At 45.0% G+C, this 26607-nt stretch overlaps 1 protein-coding gene and 1 long non-coding RNA gene across 4 annotated transcripts in view; one reads left to right on the top strand and one right to left on the bottom strand.

Moving 5' to 3' along the window:
• LOC106562585 (elongator complex protein 4) overlaps positions 1 to 26607 on the top strand; it is a 202193-nt gene that overhangs the window by 16006 nt on the left and 159580 nt on the right. For both annotated transcript variants that reach the window (XM_045689524.1, XM_045689523.1), the window contains exons 4-6: positions 990 to 1121; positions 2317 to 2465; positions 6570 to 6654. In XM_045689524.1, coding sequence (XP_045545480.1) covers positions 990 to 1121; positions 2317 to 2465; positions 6570 to 6654 — 366 coding nt within the window. The remainder of the gene's footprint in view (positions 1 to 989; positions 1122 to 2316; positions 2466 to 6569; positions 6655 to 26607) is intronic.
• On the bottom strand, positions 18011 to 18751 carry LOC123725158 (uncharacterized). 2 transcript variants are annotated; one of them, XR_006757573.1, is made up of 3 exons: positions 18696 to 18751; positions 18185 to 18409; positions 18011 to 18074 (listed from the first exon to the last, which is right to left on the bottom strand). It is a non-coding gene; the product is annotated as an uncharacterized lncRNA (long non-coding RNA). The 2 variants fall into 2 exon arrangements; XR_006757574.1 differs by lacking the exon at positions 18011 to 18074 and adding an exon at positions 18097 to 18138.

Raw genomic sequence — 26607 nt, 5'->3', positions numbered from 1 at the left:
ACCATTAGATTTTATTTAGATTTAGAAGCTTTGGTGTGAACTGGTCATATTGGTGGTGTTTGCAACCCTACACCATGCTTCTGGGCTCTACATTGTTTTGACCAGACTGTTGGTGTAGCCTACGTCATAGCTGTGTGTCTGATGTGTATGAATGAAGGTCAAGCTGGTGTGTGTGTGTGTGTGTGTGTGTGTGTGTGTGTGTGTGTGTGTTACAGTGAAGTTCGTGTTAGAGGAGGTGTCTGAGGGGACTGTCTGTCTGAACTCTGAAGGGCAGGTTGCTCAGTCCTGTGTTTTCCATGTCAGTCTCTCTATCTAGCTCTCTCTCTGTCTCTCAATTCAATTTAAGGGCTTTATTGGCATGGGAAACATATTGTTTACATTGCCAAAGCAAGTGAAATGGATAAACAAAAGTGAAATAGACATGAACAGTAAACATTACATTCACACAAGTTCCAAAATAATAAAGAATTTCAAATGTCATTATGTACAAAAGGGGAAGTAAATAAACATAAGTATGGGTTGTATTCTCGCTCTCCCTCTCTCTATCTCTTGTTCTCTTTCACAATCTCTTTCCATCTCTCTCTCTCCACCCCCCCCCTCTCCGTGGCTTATTAAACCTGTCTACTCAGGTGTGTGTGTGTGTGTGTTAGACAGTCCCCCTCCTCTCAGGTTCCATCCCATTTGTAACAGACTCAGTCAGCTCTCTGAGAGCTGTGCTCTGAGACCTGTCTAGTCAGTGTCTGCTAATTGATTTAACCTCTGAGTCTCTGTCTGGAGGGACTTGCCAAGGTTAATGAGAAAACAACATGACACCTCATATACACCAGCTTCCTAGTCTACTACATGACAAGGACTCTTGTTTCACATAGTAACACAACATTTATGTGTTGATTCATATTATTTGCCATCATGCTGAATTCCACACAATACAGCTTGAAGACTGAATAAAATACAATAGTTTATAAACAATGCAATTCTGTTATCTATAGGAACTCCCCGCCCCCATCCTGGATGACATCGCCAGCCCCAAAACAGTGGAGGACCAGGCAAAGTCATGTGACCCTGAGAGTCAGGACGCCATGAAGATCGCCTGGCGCTACCAGCACCTGCCAAAAGTACAGGTAAACGTGTGTGTGTAGGCAGTCAGGGCATGGGGTCACAGGTCTAGCTCTTGGTTCTATGGGGGTGACGATTGTCTTCACCACTAAATCCATCAGCTCCTAAACTCCTGTGAAGCCTCTCCATTCAGAGCTGGTGAAGATTACTCACGCTTAGCTGCTGCTAGGTGGGCCCTGTCGACACACCTACACACACATACACACCCTGCCTAGCCTGGGAAACCAGGGTACCTGCAGCCCATCTAATGGCATGCCACCCGCCTTAATCCTCATAACCCAGATCTGTCCCTCTGTCCCCTCTTAAATCCCTGTCTATCCCCTTACCAGGGGTGCTGGCGATACTCTTTCTTCCGCTCTAAGGAATTGTGACCCTCTCCTCCCCTCTCTCCCCTGCCCAGGCTATAATCCACATCGCTATGTGGATTAACAGCACACAGCAAGTCCCTGGAGATCTCTCTGTCTCACTCTGGAAACGTCTTTATCTCTGTGTCTTTCCCTCACCTCTCCCCCTTCCCCACCCTCCCAAACCAGACTTTACAAACCAAACTACCAATAAGCTCCAGCCAGAGGATTTACATCCCAAATTCACTCCCCGAGTCCCCCTCTACCCCCATTCCCTCTACATACCTCTCCTGCCAACCCTTTCCGAGTCGCCCTGTCCAATGAAGACATCAGATCAAAGGTGAGGCGGCCGGGGCGGGCCTGGAACACTAAGCGGTCCCCCCCCCTCCGACTCGCCCATCCTGTCAGGAGAGGTGCACACCGGGGGCCCTAATCCAGATTAGTGGTAGATTTAAGAGCCCGTTTGACAATGGGGCCCCTGGCTGCTTTCACTGGGGAGAGCAGGGCTACAGAACTCTCCCTTTCACCCAGGAGAAAACATCCTCCTACTCTCCCCCAGAACCAGACACGGCTGTTTTCACTGGGGAGAGCAGGGCTACAGAACTCTCCCTTTCACCCAGGAGAAAACATCCTCCTACTCTCCCCCAGAACCAGACACGGCTGTTTTCACAGCCACAAGTGGACAGTTATGTGGAGACATGATTAAGATGGGGGTAGTTTAACTTCTCTGCAAGTTATTTGATTAAACAGTCATTTGAAACACTTGTATGAACGATGAGCAGGTCATTCTTTTAAAGTTTGCATACTCAAATGGATAAACACGGCTTTTCTCTCAACACTAACTGTTGATCCTCAGACGGCCCTGGCGTCCTCGTCGAGGTTCGGACACTACTACGACGTCTCCAAGACAATGGACACTGAGATCTGCCAGGCAGCCAGGTGCCACGGCTTCTACCTTCCAGAACACTCCACCGCTGTGACATCACCCACTGCCACCAGGCAGAGGTAACCCGGCAATCCCTGAACACTACCCCACCCTTATGAACACTACCCCACCCTTACCTCTTCATGGTGCTCAGTATTATTTACACAATATATCGCGCAAATGTACTGTATGTCTAAGAGAACTTAGTCAAAACCTGAGAAGCCAACCGTACTATGACCGTGACACACACATTTAGTAGTATACTTATCACGTTCTGGAAGCATCTAAGAGACACTATTGTCATATCTTAGAGAAGCTTTTGGATTAGGTTGGGATTAACCTACAGTTTGAAGAGTAATTGTGGATGGGCAATGCTTAGACAGTTACTCTAACACCCCCACTCCCACCCCCCATCAGATCAGGATGGTCTATTATGGTCCATTTCTGACGTTTATAACCAACTGATAAAGCTTATAACCAGCTAATAAAGCTTGTATAAAAACAGGGTCAGTCTCAAGGTAGGTAGGCTAGTAGGCTGAGATGAGACATTCAGCAGAGTAAAAGGCTTTGGTGGTGAATGTAGAGGGACCGTTTGCTGTGAGTTTGTTTTGTTCAACGTTGAGTGTGCTTAGGGTTCAGAGGTCAGTCACACTATTTACATTAGAGTGAGTGGTGAGACACACAAGCGCACACACACACACACACACACACAGTCAGACACTGAGTCAGACACGCTTGGCAAACAGGCCAATCTGGAGCGGAGAAGAGGTTTTATTGAACCCCTCTGCTTTCATATCTACAAACAGACACCCTTTAACTCTGGACCATGCAGACGTGAGTGAGTGAGTGTGCCTGGCTAATTTCAGTTGACTCATATTTACTATCACCGAGCAGTGTTGAGTCAATCATTGTCATAGGAAATATTTTTTATATTGTCCTTTACGTTGTTAGACAGAATCCATCCTTCTCCTGTCGTTCTGTGGGTTAGTAATTAAGTCTAACAGTGGCATTGCCATCATAGTGGCACTGCCCATCAGGTTCTCTGAATAGGACACTGATCTGCCAGACAACATGACAGCTGGTCAGCAGGAAACTATACCTGCACTACACAGACAGACAGACAGACAGACAGACAGACAGACAGACAGACAGACAGACAGACAGACAGACAGACAGACAGACAGACAGACAGACAGACAGACAGACAGACAGACAGACAGACAGACAGACAGACAGACAGACAGACAGACAGACAGACATCCATCCATCCATCCATCCATCCATCCATCCATCCATCCACAGACATCCACATACAGACAGACGACGTGGCCAAAAGTTTTGACAATGACACAAATATAAATTTTCACAAGGTTTGCTGCCTCAGTGTCTTTAGATATTTTTGTCAGATGTTACTATGGAATACTGAAGTATAATTACAAGCATTTCATAAGTGTCAAAGGCTTTTATTGACAATTACATGAAGTTGATGCAAAGAGTCAATATTTTCAGTGTTAACCCTTCTTTTTCAAGACCTCTGCAATCCGCCCTGGCATGCTGTCAATTAACTTCTGGGCCACATCCTGACTGATGGCAGCCCATTCTTGCATAATCAATGCTTGGAGTTTGTCAGAAGTTGTGGGTTTTTGTTTGTCTAAACGCCTCTTGAGGATTGACCACAAGTTCTCAATGGGATTAAGGTCTGGGGAGTTTCCTGGCCATGGACCCAAAATATTGATGTTGTTCCCCGAGCCACTTAGTTATCACTTTTGCCTTATGGCAAGGTGCTCCATCATGCTGGAAAAGGCATTGTTTGTCACCAAACTGTTCCTGGATGGTTGGGAGAAGTTGCTCTCGGAGGATGTGTTGGTACCATTCTTTATTCATGGCTGTGTTCTTAGGCAAAATTGTGAGTGAGCCCACTCCCTTGGCTGAGAAGCAACCCCACACATGAATGGTCTCAGGATGCTTTACTGTTGGCATAACACAGGACTGATGGTAGTGTTCACCTTGTCTTCTCTGGACAAGCTTTTTTCCGGATGCCCCAAACAATCAGAAAGGGGATTCATCAGAGAAAATGACTTTACCCCAGTCCTCAGCAGTCCAATCCCTGTACCTTTTGCAGAATATCAGTCTGTCCCTGATGTTTTTCCTGGAGAGAAGTGGCTTCTTTGCTGCCCTTCTTGACACCAGGCCATCCTCCAAAAGTCTTCGCCTCACTGTGCGTGCAGATGCACTCACACCTGCCTGCTGCCATTCCTGAGCAAGCTCTGTACTGGTGTTGCCCCGATCCCACAGCTGAATCAACTTTAGGAGACAGTCCTGGCGCTCGCTGGACTTTCTTGGGCGCCCTGAAGCCTTCTTCACAACAATTGAACCGCTCTCCTTGAAGTTCTTGATGATCCGATAAATGATTGATTTAGGTGCATTCTTACTGGCAGTAATATCCTTGCCTGTGAAGCCCTTTTTGTGCAAAGCAATGATGACGGCACGTTTCCTTGCAGGTAACCACGGTTGACAGAGGAAGAACAATGATTCCAAGCACCACCCTCCTTTTGAAGCTTCCAGTCTGTTATTCGAACTCAATCAGCATGACAGAGTGATCTCCAGCCTTGTCCTCGTCAACACTCACACCTGTGTTAACGAGAGAATTACTGACATGATGTCAGCTGGTCCTTTTGTGGTAGGGATGAAATGCAGTGGAAATGTTTTTGGGGGATTCAGTTCATTTTCATGGCAAAGAGGGACTTTGTAATTCATTGCAATTCATCTGATCACTCTTCATAACATTCTGGAGTATATGCAAATTGCCATCATACAAACTGAGGCAGCAGACACACATACATACATACACACAGACATATACACACACTCTCACTCCCTAGCCTCTCCTCTTGCACGTGGCCACCACCCCATGTTGCTACCCTGGCTGTTAAATTGCTCCGTTTCACTCGCTGGCATAATTGGCACAAATTGCTCTCTAGGTGATACAGCCCCTGTTGTTGAAGACCAAGCCTCCCCTCTCTCTCCTTTCTCCTTAGAGTGGAGGAGGAGGGAGGTAGCATTGAGCTAATGTGGCCTCCCTGAGTATGATACTAATTAGCACATGCGCTAGCCCCCGTGGCTAAGCACCTAGCCCCCAGCTCCACCTGAATGGAGGGTGCCCAGTGGGGGCGGACGATGCACAATGCCCTCAAACACAATGGCCACCAAGTGGAGGAGGCCAGCCCGGGGCTGCCTCTGGCTCCAGGGAGAGGGAAGGAAAGCTGCTGGAATGGTTCTGCTATGAACCCCTGCAGGGTCAGAAGGCACCATTGTTTTTGTTAATGATGAACAGTCTGAGGCAATGTGTTTGTTCTATGTGTAGCTATATGAGGAAGTGTGTACTGTGTGTGCCTGGTGTTTGTTTAGGCATACGTATATGTGCCTGCTGTCTGGCAGAAAGTGTGTTTCTGTCTGTTCCCCTGTGGATAAGAATGTTCTGTAGTTCTGTTAGCCTGTAATTGTTGGCTAGCGTAGCGACCTACTATAAGAGAGAAGCTGGCTATAGTAACAACCAATCCTAAGGAAGGATTTCTGTGTAAAATGACAGGGTTAACTTTACCCTGGCCATGATGTTGGCACATGGTTGACTTGGTTTGTGGTTATTAGGGAGAGGCAGAGATCTATTGTGAGTGACTTGTGTCCCTTGTCAATGGTGCACATCTTACCCTTCATTAACCATTCAAACACTGTGCCCATCCAATCATAACCAGCAACCCATTAAATAACCCTTCTCAGCTTGTGTGTGTGTGTGTGTGTGTGTGTGTGTGTGTGTGTGTGTGTGTGTGTGTGTGTGTGTGTGTGTGTGTGTGTGTGTGTGTGTGTGTGTGTGTGTGTGTGTGTGTGTGCCACTACACCTCCAATCGGACCCTCAGGGAGCTGACAGGCCAGGTTTTAATTAGATTACCTGAATAAATGAATTGAATCTCTTGATAAGGCTCCTCCATTATATTCATCTGCTCTAGTGGTCATTGTAAAGCCCTGTCATGGGGGACAAGGAGCATTTGACTTCATCTGTTGAGACTTGATACATGTCCTGCAATAACCTCATGTTCTACTTCCTCCTTCCCTCTCTCCTCTCCTCCTCCTTCCTTCTCTCCTTTCCTCTTCCCTCTCTTTACCTCTCCTCTTCACCCTCTCTCCAGCCCTATGCCAGAGACCTACTCCTCTCTGCTGAACAATCTCCAGGAGGTCATCCACAGGGAAGGCTTTGATGGATCCGTCCCCCAGGTAAGTACACTCACTCTCACACATCCATAGTCCTGTCACTACCCCTATACTCCCAACCCATATTACAGCTATCCTCTACCCAAAGAGTTCCCCATACAGGCGTCCCAAAGACCTCCTGCCCTTACAATGACCATATATCCCAGTCCGCCCGGGCAACATTACTGTTAGCTATACTCTAACCTGCTCCTCTCTACTGTTAGCTATACTCTAACCTGCTCCTCTCTACTGTTAGCTATACTCTAACCTGCTCCTCTCTACTGTTAGCTATACTCTAACCTGCTCCTCTCTACTGTTAGCTATACTCTAACCTGCTCCTCTCTACTGTTAGCTATACTCTAACCTTCTATACTCTAACATGCTCCTCTCTACTGTTAGCTATACTCTAACCTGCTCCTCTCTGCTGTTAGCTATACTCTAACCTGCTCCTCTCTACTGTTAGCTATACTCTAACCTGCTCCTCTCCTCTGTTAGCTATACTCTAACCTGCTCCTCTCCTCTGTTAGCTATACTCTAACCTGCTCCTCTCTACTGTTAGCTATACTCTAACCTTCTATACTCTAACCTGCTCTTCTCTACTGTTAGCTATACTCTAACCTGCTCCTCTCTACTGTTAGATGTACTCTAACCTGCTCCTCTCCACTGTTAGCTATACTCTAACCTGCTCCTCTCTACTGATAGCTATACTCTAACCTGCTCCTCTCTTCTGTTAGCTATACTCTAACCTGCTCCTCTCTACTGTTAGCTATACTCTAACCTGCTATACTCTAACCTGCTCCTCTCTACTGTTAGCTATACTCTAACCTGCTCCTCTCTACGGTTAGCTAGACTCTAACCTGCTCCTCTCTACTGTTAGCTATACTCTAACCTGCTCCTCTCTGCTGTTAGCTATACTCTAACCTGCTATACTCTAACCTGCTCCTCTCTACTGTTAGCTATACTCTAACCTGCTCCTCTCCACCGTTAGCTATACTCTAACCTGCTCCTCGCTGCTGTTAGCTATACTCTAACCTTCTATACTCTAACCTGCTCCTCTCTACTGTTAGCTATACTCTAACCTGCTCCTCTCTGCTGTTAGGTATACTCTAACCTTCTATACTCTAACCTGCTCCTCTCTACTGTTAGCTATTCTCTAACCTGCTCCTCTCTACTGTTAGCTATACTCTAACCTGCTTCTCTCCGCTGTTAGCTATACTCTAACCTGCTCCTCTCTTCTGTTAGCTGTACTCTAACCTGCTCCACTCATCTGTTAGCTATACTCTAACCTGTTCCTCTCCACTGTTAGCTATACTCTAACCTGATCCTCTCCACTGTTAGCTATACTCTAACCTGCTCCTCTCTACTGTTAGCTATACTCTAACCTGCTCCTCTCTACTGTTAGCTATACTCTAACCTGCTCCTCTCTACTGTTAGCTATACTCTAACCTGCTCCTCTCTACTGTTAGCTATACTCTAACCTGCTCCTCTCTGCTGTTAGCTATACTCTAACCTGCTATACTCTAACCTGCTCCTCTCTACTGTTAGCTATACTCTAACCTGCTCCTCTCCACCGTTAGCTATACTCTAACCTGCTCCTCGCTGCTGTTAGCTATACTCTAACCTTCTATACTCTAACCTGCTCCTCTCTACTGTTAGCTATACTCTAACCTGCTCCTCTCTGCTGTTAGGTATACTCTAACCTTCTATACTCTAACCTGCTCCTCTCTACTGTTAGCTATTCTCTAACCTGCTCCTCTCTACTGTTAGCTATACTCTAACCTGCTTCTCTCCGCTGTTAGCTATACTCTAACCTGCTCCTCTCTTCTGTTAGCTGTACTCTAACCTGCTCCACTCATCTGTTAGCTATACTCTAACCTGTTCCTCTCCACTGTTAGCTATACTCTAACCTGATCCTCTCCACTGTTAGCTATACTCTAACCTGATCCTCTCCACTGTTAGCTATACTCTAACCTGCTCCTCTCTACTGTTAGCTATACTCTAACCTGCTCCTCTCTACTGTTAGCTATACTCTAACCTGCTCCTCTCTACTGTTAGCTATACTCTAACCTGCTCCTCTCTACTGTTAGCTATACTCTAACCTGCTCATCTCCACTGTTAGCTATACTCTAACCTGCTCCACTCATCTGTTAGCTATACTCTAACCTGCTCCTCTCTACTGTTAGTTATACTGGAACCTGCTCCTCTCTACTGTTAGCTGTACTCTAACCTTCTATACTCTAACATGCTCCTCTCTACTGTTAGCTATACTCTAACATGCTCCTTTCTACTGTTAGCTATACTTTAACCTGCTCCTCTCTACTGTTAGCTATACTCTAACCTGCTCCTCTCTACTGTTAGCTATACTCTAACCTGCTCCTCTCCAATGTGAGCTATCCTGTAACCTGCTCCTCTCCTCTGTTAGCTATACTCTAACCTGCTCCTCTCTACTGTTAGCTATACTTTAACCTGCTCCTCTCCACTGTTAGCTATCCTGTATCCTGCTCCACTCATCTGTTAGCTGTACTCTAACCTGCTCCTTTCTACTGTTAGCTATACTCTAACCTGCTCCTCTCTACTGTTAGCTATATTCTAACTTGGTCCTCTCCAATGTGAGCTATCCTCTAACCTGCTCCTCTCTACTGTTAGCTATGCTCTAACCTTCTATACTCTAACCTGCTCTTCTCTACTGTTAGCTATACTCTAACCTTCTATACTCTAACCTGCTCCTCTCTGCTGTTAGCTATACTCTAAGCTTATATACTCTAACCTGCTCCTCTCTACTGTTAGATATACTCTAACCTGCTCCTCTCTACTGTTAGCTATACTCTAACCTGCTCCTCTCCACTGTTAGCTATACTCTAACCTGCTCCACTCTACTGTTAGCTATACTCTAACCTGCTCCTCTCTACTGTTAGCTATGCTCTAACCTGCTCTTCTCTACTGTTAGCTATGCTCTAACCTTCTATACTCTAACATGCTCCTCTCTACTGTTGCTATACTCTAATCTGCTCCTCTCTACTGTTAGATATACTCTAACCTACTCCTCTCCACTGTTAGCTATACCCATCCTGCTATACTCTAACCTGCTCCTCTCTACTGTTAGCTATACTCTAACCTGCTCCTCTCTACTGTTAGCTGTACTCTAACCTGCTCCTCTCCACTGTTAGCTATACTCTAACCTGCTCCTCTCTGCTGTTAGCTATACCCATCCTGCTATACTCTAACCTGCTCCTCTCTACTGTTAGCTATACTCTAACCTGCTCCTCTCCACCGTTAGCTATACTCTAACCTGCTCCTCGATGCTGTTATTTATACTCGAACCTTCTATACTCTAACCTGCTCCTCGCTGCTGTTAGCTATACTCTAACCTTCTATACTCTAACCTGCTCCTCGCTGCTGTTAGGTATACTCTAACCTTCTGTACTCTAACCTGCTTCTCTCCACTGTTAGCTATACTCTAACCTGCTCCTCTCTACTGTTAGCTATACTCTAACCTGCTTCTCGCTGCTGTTATTTATACTCTAACCTTCTATACTCTAACCTGCTCCTCGCTGCTGTTAGCTATACTCTAACCTTCTATACTCTAACCTGCTCCTCGCTGCTGTTAGGTATACTCTAACCTTCTATACTCGAACCTACTCCTCTCTTCTTTTAGCTATACACTAACCTGCTCCACTCATCTGTTAGCTATACTCTAACCTGTTCCTCACCACTGTTAGCTATACTCTAACCTGCTCCTCTCCACTGTTAGCTATACTCTAACCTGCTCCTCTCTACTGTTAGCTATACTCTAACCTGCTTCTCTCTACTGTTACCTATACTCTAACCTGCTCCTCTCTACTATTAGCTATACTCTAACCTGCTTCTCTCTACTGTTAGCTATACTCTAACCTGCTCCTCTCCAATGTTAGCTATACTCTAACCTGCTCCTCTCTACTGTTAGCTATACTCTAACCTGCTCCTCTCCACTGTTAGCTATACTCTAACCTGCTCCTCTCCAATGTTAGCTATACTCTAACCTGCTCCGCTCTACTGTTAGCTATCCTCTAACCTGCTCCTCTCTACTGTTAGCTATACTCTAACCTGCTCCTCTCCAATGTTAGCTATACTCTAACCTGCTCCTCTCTACTGTTAGCTATACTCTAACCTGCTCCTCTCCAATGTTAGCTATACTCTAACCTGCTCCTCTCTACTGTTAGCTATACTCTAACCTGCTCCTCTCCTCTGTTATCTATCCTCTAACCTGCTCCTCTCTACTGTTAGCTATACTCTAACCTGCTCCTCTCTACTGTTAGCTATACTCTAACCTGCTCCTCTCTACTGTTAGCTATACTCTTACCTGCTCCTCTCCAATGCGAGCTACACTCTAACCTGCTCCTCTCTACTGTTAGCTATACTTTAACCTGCTCCTCTCTACTGTTAGCTATCCTGTAACCTGCTCCTCTCTACTGTTAGCAATACTCTAAACTTCTCTCTACTGTTAGCTATATTCTAACATGCTCCTCTCCAATGTGAGCTATCCTCTAACCTGCTCCTCTCCTCTGTTAGCTATACTCTAACCTGCTCCTCTCCAATGTGAGCTACACTCTAACCTGTTCCTCTCAACTGTTAGCTATACTCTAACATGCTCCTCTCTACTGTTAGCTATACTCTAACCTGCTCCTTTCTACTGTTAGCTATACTCTAACCTGCTCCTCTCTACTGTTAGCTATATTCTAACTTGCTCCTCTCCAATGTGAGCTATCCTCTAACCTGCTCCTCTCTACTGTTAGCTATGCTCTAACCTTCTATACTCTAACCTGCTCTTCTCTACTGTTAGCTATACTCTAACCTTCTATACTCTAACCTGCTCCTCTCTGCTGTTAGCTATACTTTAAGCTTATATACTCTAACCTGCTCCTCTCTACTGTTAGATATACTCTAACCTGCTCCTCTCTACTGTTAGCTATACTCTAACCTGCTCCTCTCCACTGTTAGCTATACTCTAACCTGCTCCACTCTACTGTTAGTTATACTGGAACCTGCTCCTCTCTAACATGCTCCTCTCTACTGTTGCTATACTCTAATCTGCTCCTCTCTACTGTTAGATATACTCTAACCTGCTCCTCTCCACTGTTAGCTATACCCATCCTGCTATACTCTAACCTGCTCCTCTCTACTGTTAGCTATACTCTAACCTGCTCCTCTCTACTGTTAGCTGTACTCTAACCTGCTCCTCTCCACTGTTAGCTATACTCTAACCTGCTCCTCTCTGCTGTTAGCTATACCCATCCTGCTATACTCTAACCTGCTCCTCTCTACTGTTAGCTATACTCTAACCTGCTCCTCTCCACCGTTAGCTATACTCTAACCTGCTCCTCGATGCTGTTATTTATACTCTAAACTTCTATACTCTAACCTGCTCCTCGCTGCTGTTAGCTATACTCTAACCTTCTATACTCTAACCTGCTCCTCGCTGCTGTTAGGTATACTCTAACCTTCTGTACTCTAACCTGCTTCTCTCCACTGTTAGCTATACTCTAACCTGCTCCTCTCTACTGTTAGCTATACTCTAACCTGCTCCTCGCTGCTGTTATTTATACTCTAACCTTCTATACTCTAACCTGCTCCTCGCTGCTGTTAGCTATACTCTAACCTTCTATACTCTAACCTGCTCCTCGCTGCTGTTAGGTATACTCTAACCTTCTATACTCTAACCTACTCCTCTCTTCTTTTAGCTATACACTAACCTGCTCCACTCATCTGTTAGCTATACTCTAACCTGTTCCTCACCACTGTTAGCTATACTCTAACCTGCTCCTCTCCAATGTTAGCTATACTCTAACCTGCTCCGTTCTACTGTTAGCTATCCTCTAACCTGCTCCTCTCTACTGTTAGCTATCCTCTAACCTGCTCCTCTCTACTGTTAGCTATACTCTAACCTGCTCCTCTCTACTGTTAGCTATACTCTAACCTGCTCCTCTCCAATGTTAGCTATACTCTAACCTGCTCCTCTCTACTGTTAGCTATACTCTAACCTGCTCCTCTCCTGTCTTATCTATCCTCTAACCTGCTCCTCTCTACTGTTAGCTATCCTCTAACCTGCTCCTCTCTGCTGTTAGCTATACTCTAAGCTTATATACTCTAACCTGCTCCTCTCTACTGTTAGATATACTCTAACCTGCTCCTCTCTACTGTTAGCTATACTCTAACCTGCTCCTCTCCACTGTTAGCTATACTCTAACCTGCTCCACTCTACTGTTAGTTATACTGGAACCTGCTCCTCTCTACTGTTAGCTATACTCTAACCTGCTCTTCTCTACTGTTAGCTATGCTCTAACCTTCTATACTCTAACATGCTCCTCTCTACTGTTGCTATACTCTAATCTGCTCCTCTCTACTGTTAGATATACTCTAACCTACTCCTCTCCACTGTTAGCTATACCCATCCTGCTATACTCTAACCTGCTCCTCTCTACTGTTAGCTATACTCTAACCTGCTCCTCTCTACTGTTAGCTGTACTCTAACCTGCTCCTCTCCACTGTTAGCTATACTCTAACCTGCTCCTCTCTGCTGTTAGCTATACCCATCCTGCTATACTCTAACCTGCTCCTCTCTACTGTTAGCTATACTCTAACCTGCTCCTCTCCACCGTTAGCTATACTCTAACCTGCTCCTCGATGCTGTTATTTATACTCTAACCTTCTATACTCTAACCTGCTCCTCGCTGCTGTTAGCTATACTCTAACCTTCTATACTCTAACCTGCTCCTCGCTGCTGTTAGGTATACTCTAACCTTCTGTACTCTAACCTGCTTCTCTCCACTGTTAGCTATACTCTAACCTGCTCCTCTCTACTGTTAGCTATACTCTAACCTGCTTCTCGCTGCTGTTATTTATACTCTAACCTTCTATACTCTAACCTGCTCCTCGCTGCTGTTAGCTATACTCTAACCTTCTATACTCTAACCTGCTCCTCGCTGCTGTTAGGTATACTCTAACCTTCTATACTCGAACCTACTCCTCTCTTCTTTTAGCTATACACTAACCTGCTCCACTCATCTGTTAGCTATACTCTAACCTGTTCCTCACCACTGTTAGCTATACTCTAACCTGCTCCTCTCCACTGTTAGCTATACTCTAACCTGCTCCTCTCTACTGTTAGCTATACTCTAACCTGCTTCTCTCTACTGTTACCTATACTCTAACCTGCTCCTCTCTACTATTAGCTATACTCTAACCTGCTTCTCTCTACTGTTAGCTATACTCTAACCTGCTCCTCTCTACTATTAGCTATACTCTAACCTGCTCCTCTCTACTGTTAGCTATACTCTAACCTGCTCCTCTCCACTGTTAGCTATACTCTAACCTGCTCCTCTCCAATGTTAGCTATACTCTAACCTGCTCCGCTCTACTGTTAGCTATCCTCTAACCTGCTCCTCTCTACTGTTAGCTATCCTCTAACCTGCTCCTCTCTACTGTTAGCTATACTCTAACCTGCTCCTCTCTACTGTTAGCTATACTCTAACCTGCTCCTCTCCAATGTTAGCTATACTCTAACCTGCTCCTCTCTACTGTTAGCTATACTCTAACCTGCTCCTCTCCTCTGTTATCTATCCTCTAACCTGCTCCTCTCTACTGTTAGCTATCCTCTAACCTGCTCCTCTCTACTGTTAGCTATACTCTAACCTGCTCCTCTCTACTGTTAGCTATACTCTTACCTGCTCCTCTCCAATGCGAGCTATACTCTAACCTGCTCCTCTCTACTGTTAGCTATACTTTAACCTGCTCCTCTCCACTGTTAGCTATACTCTAACCTGCTCCTCTCTACTGTTAGCTATACTTTAACCTGCTCCTCTCCACTGTTAGCTATCCTGTAACCTGCTCCACTCATCTGTTAACTGTACTCTAACCTGCTCCTTTCTACTGTTAGCTATACTCTAACCTGCTCCTCTCTACTGTTAGCAATACTCTAAACTTCTCTCTACTGTTAGCTATACTCTAACATGCTCCTCTCCTATGTGAGCTATACTCTAACCTGCTCCTCTCCAATGTGAGCTATACTCTAACCTGTTCCTCTCAACTGTTAGCTATACTCTAACATGCTCCTCTCTACTGTTAGCTATACTCTAACCTGCTCCTCTCTACTGTTAGCTATGCTCTAACCTGCTCCTTTCTACTGTTAGCTATACTCTAACCTGCTCCTCTCTACTGTTAGCTATATTCTAACTTGCTCCTCTCCAATGTGAGCTATCCTCTAACCTGCTCCTCTCTACTGTTAGCTATGCTCTAACCTTCTATACTCTAACCTGCTCTTCTCTACTGTTAGCTATACTCTAACCTTCTATACTCTAACCTGCTCCTCTCTGCTGTTAGCTATACTTTAAGCTTATATACTCTAACCTGCTCCTCTCTACTGTTAGATATACTCTAACCTGCTCCTCTCTACTGTTAGCTATACTCTAACCTGCTCCTCTCCACTGTTAGCTATACTCTAACCTGCTCCACTCTACTGTTAGTTATACTGGAACCTGCTCCTCTCTAACATGCTCCTCTCTACTGTTGCTATACTCTAATCTGCTCCTCTCTACTGTTAGATATACTCTAACCTGCTCCTCTCCACTGTTAGCTATACCCATCCTGCTATACTCTAACCTGCTCCTCTCTACTGTTAGCTATACTCTAACCTGCTCCTCTCTACTGTTAGCTGTACTCTAACCTGCTCCTCTCCACTGTTAGCTATACTCTAACCTGCTCCTCTCTGCTGTTAGCTATACCCATCCTGCTATACTCTAACCTGCTCCTCTCTACTGTTAGCTATACTCTAACCTGCTCCTCTCCACCGTTAGCTATACTCTAACCTGCTCCTCGATGCTGTTATTTATACTCTAAACTTCTATACTCTAACCTGCTCCTCGCTGCTGTTAGCTATACTCTAACCTTCTATACTCTAACCTGCTCCTCGCTGCTGTTAGGTATACTCTAACCTTCTGTACTCTAACCTGCTTCTCTCCACTGTTAGCTATACTCTAACCTGCTCCTCTCTACTGTTAGCTATACTCTAACCTGCTCCTCGCTGCTGTTATTTATACTCTAACCTTCTATACTCTAACCTGCTCCTCGCTGCTGTTAGCTATACTCTAACCTTCTATACTCTAACCTGCTCCTCGCTGCTGTTAGGTATACTCTAACCTTCTATACTCTAACCTACTCCTCTCTTCTTTTAGCTATACACTAACCTGCTCCACTCATCTGTTAGCTATACTCTAACCTGTTCCTCACCACTGTTAGCTATACTCTAACCTGCTCCTCTCCAATGTTAGCTATACTCTAACCTGCTCCGCTCTACTGTTAGCTATCCTCTAACCTGCTCCTCTCTACTGTTAGCTATCCTCTAACCTGCTCCTCTCTACTGTTAGCTATACTCTAACCTGCTCCTCTCTACTGTTAGCTATACTCTAACCTGCTCCTCTCCAATGTTAGCTATACTCTAACCTGCTCCTCTCTACTGTTAGCTATACTCTAACCTGCTCCTCTCCTGTCTTATCTATCCTCTAACCTGCTCCTCTCTACTGTTAGCTATCCTCTAACCTGCTCCTCTCTACTGTTAGCTATACTCTAACCTGCTCCTCTCTACTGTTAGCTATACTCTAACCTGCTCCTCTCCAATGCGAGCTACACTCTAACCTGCTCCTCTCTACTGTTAGCTATACTCTAACCTGCTCCTCTCTACTGTTAGCTATACTCTAATCTGCTCCTCTCTACTGTTAGCTATACTCTAACCTTCTATTCTCTAACATGCTCCTCTCTACTGTTAGCTATACTCTAACCTGCTCCTCTCTACTGTTAGTTATACTCTAACCTGCTCCTCTCTACTGTTAGCTATACTCTAACCTGCTCCTCTCTACTGTTAGATATTCTCTAACCTGCTCCTCTCTGCTGTTAGCTATACCCATCCTGCTATACTCTAACCTGCTCCTCTCTACTGTTAGCTATACTCTAACCTGCTCCTCTCTGCTGTTAGGTATACTCTAACCTTCTATACTCTAACCTGCTCCTCTCTACTGTTAGCTATTCTCTAACCTGCTCCTCTCTACTGTTAGCTATACTCTAACCTGCTTCTCTCCGCTGTTAGCTATACTCTAACCTGCTCCTCTCTACTGTTAGCTATACTCTAACCTTCTATACTCTAACCTGCTCCTCTCTACTGTTAGCTATTCTCTAACCTGCTCCTCTCTACTGTTAGCTATACTCTAACCTGCTTCTCTCCGCTGTTAGTTATACTCTAACCTGCTCCTCTCTACTGTTAGCTGTACTCTAACCTGCTCCACTCATCTGTTAGCTATACTCTAACCTGTTCCTCTCCACTGTTAGCTATACTCTAACCTGCTCCTCTCCACTGTTAGCTATACTCTAACCTGCTCCTCTCTACTGTTAGCTATACTCTAACCTGCTCCTCTCTACTGTTAGCTATACTCTAACCTGCTCCTCTCTACTGTTAGCTATACTCTAACCTGCTCCTCTCTACTGTTAGTTATACTGGAACCTGCTCCTCTCTACTGTTAGCTGTACTCTAACCTTCTATACTCTAACATGCTCCTCTCTACTGTTAGCTATACTCTAACATGCTCCTTTCTACTGTTAGCTATACTTTAATCTGCTCCTCTCTACTGTTAGCTATACTCTAACCTGCTCCTCTCTACTGTTAGCTATACTCTAACCTGCTCCTCTCCAATGTGAGCTATCCTGTAACCTGCTCCTCTCCTCTGTTAGCTATACTCTAACCTGCTCCTCTCTACTGTTAGCTATACTGTAACCTGCTCCTCTCCACTGTTAGCTATCTGTAACCTGCTCCTCTCTACTGTTAGCTGTACTCTAACCTGCTCCTTTCTACTGTTAGCTATACTCTAACCTGCTCCTCTCTACTGTTAGCTATATTCTAACTTGCTCCTCTCCAATGTGAGCTATCCTCTAACCTGCTCCTCTCTACTGTTAGCTATGCTCTAACCTTCTATACTCTAACCTGCTCTTCTCTACTGTTAGCTATACTCTAACCTTCTATACTCTAACCTGCTCCTCTCTGCTGTTAGCTATACTCTAAGCTTATATACTCTAACCTGCTCCTCTCTACTGTTAGATATACTCTAACCTGCTCCTCTCTACTGTTAGCTATACTCTAACCTGCTCCTCTCCACTGTTAGCTATACTCTAACCTGCTCCACTCTACTGTTAGTTATACTGGAACCTGCTCCTCTCTACTGTTAGCTATACTCTAACCTGCTCTTCTCTACTGTTAGCTATGCTCTAACCTTCTATACTCTAACATGCTCCTCTCTACTGTTGCTATACTCTAATCTGCTCCTCTCTACTGTTAGATATACTCTAACCTGCTCCTCTCCACTGTTAGCTATACCCATCCTGCTATACTCTAACCTGCTCCTCTCTACTGTTAGCTATACTCTAACCTGCTCCTCTCTACTGTTAGCTGTACTCTAACCTGCTCCTCTCCACTGTTAGCTATACTCTAACCTGCTCTTCTCTGCTGTTAGCTATACCCATCCTGCTATACTCTAACCTGCTCCTCTCTACTGTTAGCTATACTCTAACCTGCTTCTCTCCACCGTTAGCTATAGTCTAACCTGCTCCTCGATGCTGTTATTTATACTCTAACCTTCTATACTCTAACCTGCTCCTCGCTGCTGTTAGCTATACTCTAACCTTCTATACTCTAACCTGCTCCTCGCTGCTGTTAGGTATACTCTAACCTTCTGTACTCTAACCTGCTTCTCTCCACTGTTAGCTATACTCTAACCTGCTCCTCTCTACTGTTAGCTATACTCTAACCTGCTCCTCGCTGCTGTTATTTATACTCTAACCTTCTATACTCTAACCTGCTCCTCGCTGCTGTTAGGTATACTCTAACCTTCTATACTCTAACCTACTCCTCTCTTCTTTTAGCTATACACTAACCTGCTCCACTCATCTGTTAGCTATACTCTAACCTGTTCCTTACCACTGTTAGCTATACTCTAACCTGCTCCTCTCTACTGTTAGCTATTCTCTAACCTGCTTCTCTCTACTGTTACCTATACTCTAACCTGCTCCTCTCTACTATTAGCTATACTCTAACCTGCTCCTCTCTACTGTTAGCTATACTCTAACCTGCTCCTCTCCAATGTTAGCTATACTCTAACCTGCTCCTCTCTACTGTTATCTATCCTCTAACCTGCTCCTCTCCTCTGTTATCTATCCTCTAACCTGCTCCTCTCTACTGTTAGCTATCCTCTAACCTGCTCCTCTCTACTGTTAGCTATACTCTAATCTGCTCCTCTCTACTGTTAGCTATACTCTAACCTTCAATTCTCTAACATGCTCCTCTCTACTGTTAATTATGCTCTAACCTGCTCCTCTCCACTTTTAGCTATACTCTAACCTGCTCCTCTCCTCTGTTAGCTATACTCTAACCTGCTCCTCTCCTCTGTTAGCTATACTCTAACTTGCTCCTCTCTACTGTTAGCTGTACTCTAACCTGCTCCTCTCCTCTGTTAGCTGTACTCTAACCTGCTCCTCTCCTCTGTTAGCTGTACTCTAACCTGCTCCTCTCCTCTGTTAGCTATACTCTAACCTGCTCCTCTCCTCTGTTAGCTATACTCTAACCTGCTCCTCTCTACTGTTAGCTATACTCTAACCTCCTATACTCTAACATGCTCCTCTCTACTGTTAGCTATACTCTAACCTGCTCCTCTCCTCTGTTAGCTATACTCTAACCTGCTCCTCTCTACTGTTAGCTATACTCTAACCTCCTATACTCTAACATGCTCCTCTCTACTGTTAGCTATACTCTAACCTGCTCCTCTCTACTGTTAGCTATTCTCTAACCTTCTATACTCTAACATGCTCCTCTCTACTGTTAGCTATACTCTAACCTGCTCCTCTCTTCTGTTAGCTATACTCTAACCTGCTTCTCTCCACTGTTAGCTATACTCTAACCTGCTCCTCTCTACAGTTAGCTATACTCTAACCTGCTCCTCTCCACTGTTAGCTATACTCTAACCTGCTCCTCTCTACAGTTAGCTATACTCTAACCTGCTCCTCTCTACTGTTAGCTATACTCTAACCTGCTCCTCTCTACTGTTAGCTATGCTCTAACCTGCTCCTCTCTACTGTTAGCTATACTCTAACCTGCTCCTCTCTACTGTTAGCTATGCTCTAACCTGCTCCTCTCCACTGTTAGCTATACTCTAACCTGCTCCTCTCCTCTGTTAGCTATACTCTAACCTGCTCCTCTCCACTGTTAGCTATACTCTAACATGCTCCTCTCTACTGTTAGCTATACTCTAACCTGCTCCTCTCTGCTGTTAGCTATACCCATCCTGCTATACTCTAACCTGCTCCTCTCCACTGTTAGCTATACTCTAACCTGCTCCTCTCCTCTGTTAGCTATACTCTAACCTGCTCCTCTCCTCTGTTAGCTATACTCTAACCTGCTCCTCTCTGCTGTTAGCTATACCCATCCTGCTATACTCTAACCTGCTCCTCTCTACTTTTAGCTATACTCTAACCTGCTCCTCTCTATTGTTAGCTGTACTCTAACCTGCTCCTCTCCACTGTTAGCTATACTCTAACCTGCTCCTCTCTGCTGTTAGCTATACCCATCCTGCTATACTCTAACCTGCTCCTCTCTACTGTTAGCTATACTCTAACCTGCTCCTCTCCACCGTTAGCTATACTCTAACCTGCTCCTCGCTGCTGTTATTTATACTCTAACCTTCTATACTCTAACCTGCTCCTCGCTGTTGTTAGCTATACTCTAACCTTCTATACTCTAACCTGCTCCTCGCTGCTGTTAGGTATACTCTAACCTTCTATACTCTAACCTGCTCCTCTCCACTGTTAGCTATACTCTAGCCTGCTCCTCTCTACTGTTAGCTATGCTCTAACCTGCTCCTCTCTACTGTTAGCTATACTCTAACCTGCTCCTCTCTACTGTTAGCTATACTCTAACCTGCTCCTCTCCTCTGTTAGCTATACTCTAACCTGCTCCTCTCCTCTGTTAGCTATACTCTAACCTGCTCCTCTCTACTGTTAGCTATACTCTAACCTCCTATACTCTAACATGCTCCTCTCTACTGTTAGCTATACTCTAACCTGCTCCTCTCCTCTGTTAGCTATACTCTAACCTGCTCCTCTCTACTGTTAGCTATACTCTAACCTCCTATACTCTAACATGCTCCTCTCTACTGTTAGCTATACTCTAACCTGCTCCTCTCTACTGTTAGCTATTCTCTAACCTTCTATACTCTAACAGGCTCCTCTCTACTGTTAGCTATACTCTAACCTGCTCCTCTCTTCTGTTAGCTATACTCTAACCTGCTTCTCTCCACTGTTAGCTATACTCTAACCTGCTCCTCTCTACAGTTAGCTATACTCTAACCTGCTCCTCTCTACTGTTAGCTATACTCTAACCTGCTCCTCTCTACTGTTAGCTATGCTCTAACCTGCTCCTCTCTACTGTTAGCTATACTCGCCCCTGCTCCTCTCTACTGTTAGCTATGCTCTAACCTGCTCCTCTCCACTGTTAGCTATACTCTAACCTGCTCCTCTCCTCTGTTAGCTATACTCTAACCTGCTCCTCTCCACTGTTAGCTATACTCTAACATGCTCCTCTCCTCTGTTAGCTATACTCTAACCTGCTCCTCTCCTCTGTTAGCTATGCTCTAACCTGCTCCTCTCTACTGTTAGCTATGCTCTAACCTGGTCCTCTCTCCTGTTAGCTATACTCTAACCTGCTCCTCTCCACTGTTAGCTATACTCTAACCTGCTCCTCTCCTCTGTTAGCTATACTCTAACCTGCTCCTCTCCTCTGTTAGCTATACTCTAACCTGCTCCTCTCTACTGTTAGCTATACTCTAACCTGCTCCTCTCTGCTGTTAGCTATACCCATCCTGCTATACTCTAACCTGCTCCTCTCCACTGTTAGCTATACTCTAACCTGCTCCTCCCCTCTGTTAGCTATACTCTAACCTGCTCCTCTCCTCTGTTAGCTATACTCTAACCTGCTCCTCTCTGCTGTTAGCTATACCCATCCTGCTATACTCTAACCTGCTCCTCTCTACTTTTAGCTATACTCTAACCTGCTCCTCTCTACTGTTAGCTGTACTCTAACCTGCTCCTCTCCACTGTTAGCTATACTCTAACCTGCTCCTCTCTGCTGTTAGCTATACCCATCCTGCTATACTCTAACCTGCTCCTCTCTACTGTTAGCTATACTCTAACCTGCTCCTCTCCACCGTTAGCTATACTCTAACCTGCTCCTCGCTGCTGTTATTTATACTCTAACCTTCTATACTCTAACCTGCTCCTCGCTGTTGTTAGCTATACTCTAACCTTCTATACTCTAACCTGCTCCTCTCCTCTGTTAGCTATACTCTAACCTGCTCCTCTCCACTGTTAGCTATACTCTAGCCTGCTCCTCTCTACTGTTAGCTATGCTCTAACCTGCTCCTCTCTACTGTTAGCTATACTCTAACCTGCTCCTCTCTACTGTTAGCTATACTCTAACCTGCTCCTCTCCTCTGTTAGCTATACTCTAACCTGCTCCTCTCCTCTGTTAGCTATACTCTAACCTGCTCCTCTCTACTGTTAGCTATACTCTAACCTCCTATACTCTAACATGCTCCTCTCTACTGTTAGCTATACTCTAACCTGCTCCTCTCCTCTGTTAGCTATACTCTAACCTGCTCCTCTCTACTGTTAGCTATACTCTAACCTCCTATACTCTAACATGCTCCTCTCTACTGTTAGCTATACTCTAACCTGCTCCTCTCTACTGTTAGCTATTCTCTAACCTTCTATACTCTAACAGGCTCCTCTCTACTGTTAGCTATACTCTAACCTGCTCCTCTCTTCTGTTAGCTATACTCTAACCTGCTTCTCTCCACTGTTAGCTATACTCTAACCTGCTCCTCTCTACAGTTAGCTATACTCTAACCTGCTCCTCTCTACTGTTAGCTATACTCTAACCTGCTCCTCTCTACTGTTAGCTATGCTCTAACCTGCTCCTGTCTACTGTTAGCTATACTCACCCCTGCTCCTCTCACTGTTAGCTATGCTCTAACCTGCTCCTCTCTACTGTTAGCTATGCTCTAACCTGCTCCTCTCCTGTTAGCTATACTCTAACCTGCTCCTCTCCACTGTTAGCTATACTCTAACCTGCTCCTCTCCTCTGTTAGCTATACTCTAACCTGCTCCTCTCCACTGTTAGCTATACTCTAACATGCTCCTCTCCTCTGTTAGCTATACTCTAACCTGCTCCTCTCCTCTGTTAGCTATGCTCTAACCTGCTCCTCTCTACTGTTAGCTATGCTCTAACCTGCTCTCTCTCCTGTTAGCTATACTCTAACCTGCTCCTCTCCACTGTTAGCTATACTCTAACCTGCTCCTCACCTCTGTTAGCTATACTCTAACCTGCTCCTCTCCTCTGTTAGCTATACTCTAACCTGCTCCTCTCTACTGTTAGCTATACTCTAACCTGCTCCTCTCTGCTGTTAGCTATACCCATCCTGCTATACTCTAACCTGCTCCTCTCCACTGTTAGCTATACTCTAACCTGCTCCTCTCCACTGTTAGCTATACTCTAACCTGCTCCTCTCTCTGTTGGCTATACTCTAACCTGCTCCTCCTCTGTTAGCTATACTCTAACCTGCTCCTCTCTGCTGTTAGCTATACCCATCCTGCTATACTCTAACCTGCTCCTCTCTACTGTTAGCTATACTCTAACCTGCTCCTCTCTGCTGTTAGGTATACTCTAACCTTCTATACTCTAACCTGCTCCTCTCTACTGTTAGCTATTCTCTAACCTGCTATACTCTAACCTGCTTCTCTCCGCTGTTAGCTATACTCTAACCTGCTCCTCTCTTCTGTTAGCTGTACTCTAACCTGCTCCACTCATCTGTTAGCTATACTCTAACCTGTTCCTCTCCACTGTTAGCTATACTCTAACCTGCTCCTCTCCACTGTTAGCTATACTCTAACCTGCTCCTCTCTACTGTTAGCTATACTCTAACCTGCTCCTCTCTACTGTTAGCTATACTCTAACCTGCTCCTCTCTACTGTTAGCTATACTCTAACCTGCTCCTCTCTACTGTTAGCTATACTCTAACCTCCTATACTCTAACATGCTCCTCTCTACTGTTAGCTATACTCTAACCTGCTCCTCTCCTCTGTTAGCTATACTCTAACCTGCTCCTCTCTACTGTTAGCTATACTCTAATATCTCTAACATGCTCCTCTCTATTGTTAGCTATACTCTAACCTGCTCCTCTCTACTGTTAGCTATTCTCAACTCTATACTCTAACATGCTCCTCTCTACTGTTAGCTATACTCTAACCTGCTCCTCTCTTCTGTTAGCTATACTCTAACCTGCTTCTCTCCACTGTTAGCTATACTCTAACCTGCTCCTCTCTACTGTTAGCTATACTCTAACCTGCTCCTCTCTACTGTTAGCTATACTCTAACCTGCTCCTCTCTACTGTTAGCTATGCTCTAACCTGCTCCTCTCTACTGTTAGCTATACTCTAACCTGCTCCTCTCTACTGTTAGCTATGCTCTAACCTGCTCCTCTCTACTGTTAGCTATGCTCTAACCTGCTCCTCTCTCCTGTTAGCTATACTCTAACCTGCTCCTCTCTACTGTTAGCTATACTCTAACATGCTCCTCTCCTCTGTTAGCTATACTCTAACCTGCTCCTCTCCTCTGTTAGCTATGCTCTAACCTGCTCCTCTCTACTGTTAGCTATGCTCTAACCTGCTCCTCTCTCCTGTTAGCTATACTCTAACCTGCTCCTCTCCACTGTTAGCTATACTCTAACCTGCTCCTCTCCTCTGTTAGCTATACTCTAACCTGCTCCTCTCTACTGTTAGCTATACTCTAACCTGCTCCTCTCTGCTGTTAGCTATACCCATCCTGCTATACTCTAACCTGCTCCTCTCCACTGTTAGCTATACTCTAACCTGCTCCTCTCCTCTGTTAGCTATACTCTAACCTGCTCCTCTCCTCTGTTAGCTATACTCTAACCTGCTCCTCTCTGCTGTTAGCTACCCACCTGCTATACTCTAACCTGCTCCTCTCTACTTTTAGCTATACTCTAACCTGCTCCTCTCTACTGTTAGCTGTACTCTAACCTGCTCCTCTCCACTGTTAGCTATACTCTAACCTGCTCCTCTCTACTGTTAGCTATACTCTAACCTGCTCCTCTCCACTGTTAGCTATACTCTAACCTGCTCCTCGCTGCTGTTATTTATACTCTAACCTTCTATACTCTAACCTGCTCCTCGCTGTTGTTAGCTATACTCTAACCTTCTATACTCTAACCTGCTCCTCGCTGCTGTTAGGTATACTCTAACCTGCTCCTCTCTACTGTTAGCTATGCTCTAACCTGCTCCTCTCTACTGTTAGCTATACTCTAACCTGCTCCTCTCTACTGTTAGCTATACTCTAACCTGCTCCTCTCCTCTGTTAGCTATACTCTAACCTGCTCCTCTCCTCTGTTAGCTATACTCTAACCTGCTCCTCTCTACTGTTAGCTATACTCTAACCTCCTATACTCTAACATGCTCCTCTCTACTGTTAGCTATACTCTAACCTGCTCCTCTCCTCTGTTAGCTATACTCTAACCTGCTCCTCTCTACTGTTAGCTATACTCTAACCTCCTATACTCTAACATGCTCCTCTCTACTGTTAGCTATACTCTAACCTGCTCCTCTCTACTGTTAGCTATACTCTAACCTCCTATACTCTAACATGCTCCTCTCTACTGTTAGCTATACTCTAACCTGCTCCTCTCTTCTGTTAGCTATACTCTAACCTGCTTCTCTCCACTGTTAGCTATACTCTAACCTGCTCCTCTCTACAGTTAGCTATACTCTAACCTGCTCCTCTCTACTGTTAGCTATACTCTAACCTGCTCCTCTCTACTGTTAGCTATGCTCTAACCTGCTCCTCTCTCCTGTTAGCTATACTCTAACCTGCTCCTCTCCACTGTTAGCTATACTCTAACCTGCTCCTCTCCACTGTTAGCTATACTCTAACATGCTCCTCTCCTCTGTTAGCTATACTCTAACCTGCTCCTCTCCTCTGTTAGCTATGCTCTAACCTGCTCCTCTCTACTGTTAGCTATGCTCTAACCTGCTCCTCTCTCCTGTTAGCTATACTCTAACCTGTCCTCTCCACTGTTAGCTATACTCTAACCTGCTCCTCCCCTCTGTTAGCTATACTCTAACCTGCTCCTCTCCTCTGTTAGCTATACTCTAACCTGCTCCTCTCTACTGTTAGCTATACTCTAACCTGCTCCTCTCTGCTGTTAGCATACCCGCTATACTCTAACCTGCTCCTCTCCACTGTTAGCTATACTCTAACCTGCTCCTCCCTCTGTTAGCTATACTCTAACCTGCTCCTCTCCTCTGTTAGCTATACTCTAACCTGCTCCTCTCTGCTGTTAGCTATACCCATCCTGCTATACTCTAACCTGCTCCTCTCTACTGTTAGCTATACTCTAACCTGCTCCTCTCTGCTGTTAGGTATACTCTAACCTTCTATACTCTAACCTGCTCCTCTCTACTGTTAGCTATTCTCTAACCTGTGCTATACTCTAACCTGCTTCTCTCCGCTGTTAGCTATACTCTAACCTGCTCCTCTCTTCTGTTAGCTATACTCTAACCTGCTCCACTCATCTGTTAGCTATACTCTAACCTGCTCCTCTCCACTGTTAGCTATACTCTAACCTGCTCCTCTCCACTGTTAGCTATACTCTAACCTGCTCCTCTCTACTGTTAGCTATACTCTAACCTGCTCCTCTCTACTGTTAGCTATACTCTAACCTGCTCCTCTCTACTGTTAGCTATACTCTAACCTGCTCCTCTCTACTGTTAGCTATACTCTAACCTCCTAACTCTAACATGCTCCTCTCTACTGTTAGCTATACTCTAACCTGCTCCTCT

This window comes from Salmo salar, chromosome ssa11 (genome assembly GCF_905237065.1).
Source record: "Salmo salar chromosome ssa11, Ssal_v3.1, whole genome shotgun sequence".
Classification (NCBI taxonomy): domain Eukaryota; kingdom Metazoa; phylum Chordata; class Actinopteri; order Salmoniformes; family Salmonidae; genus Salmo; species Salmo salar.
This window is presented reverse-complemented; position numbering and strand designations above follow the sequence as displayed.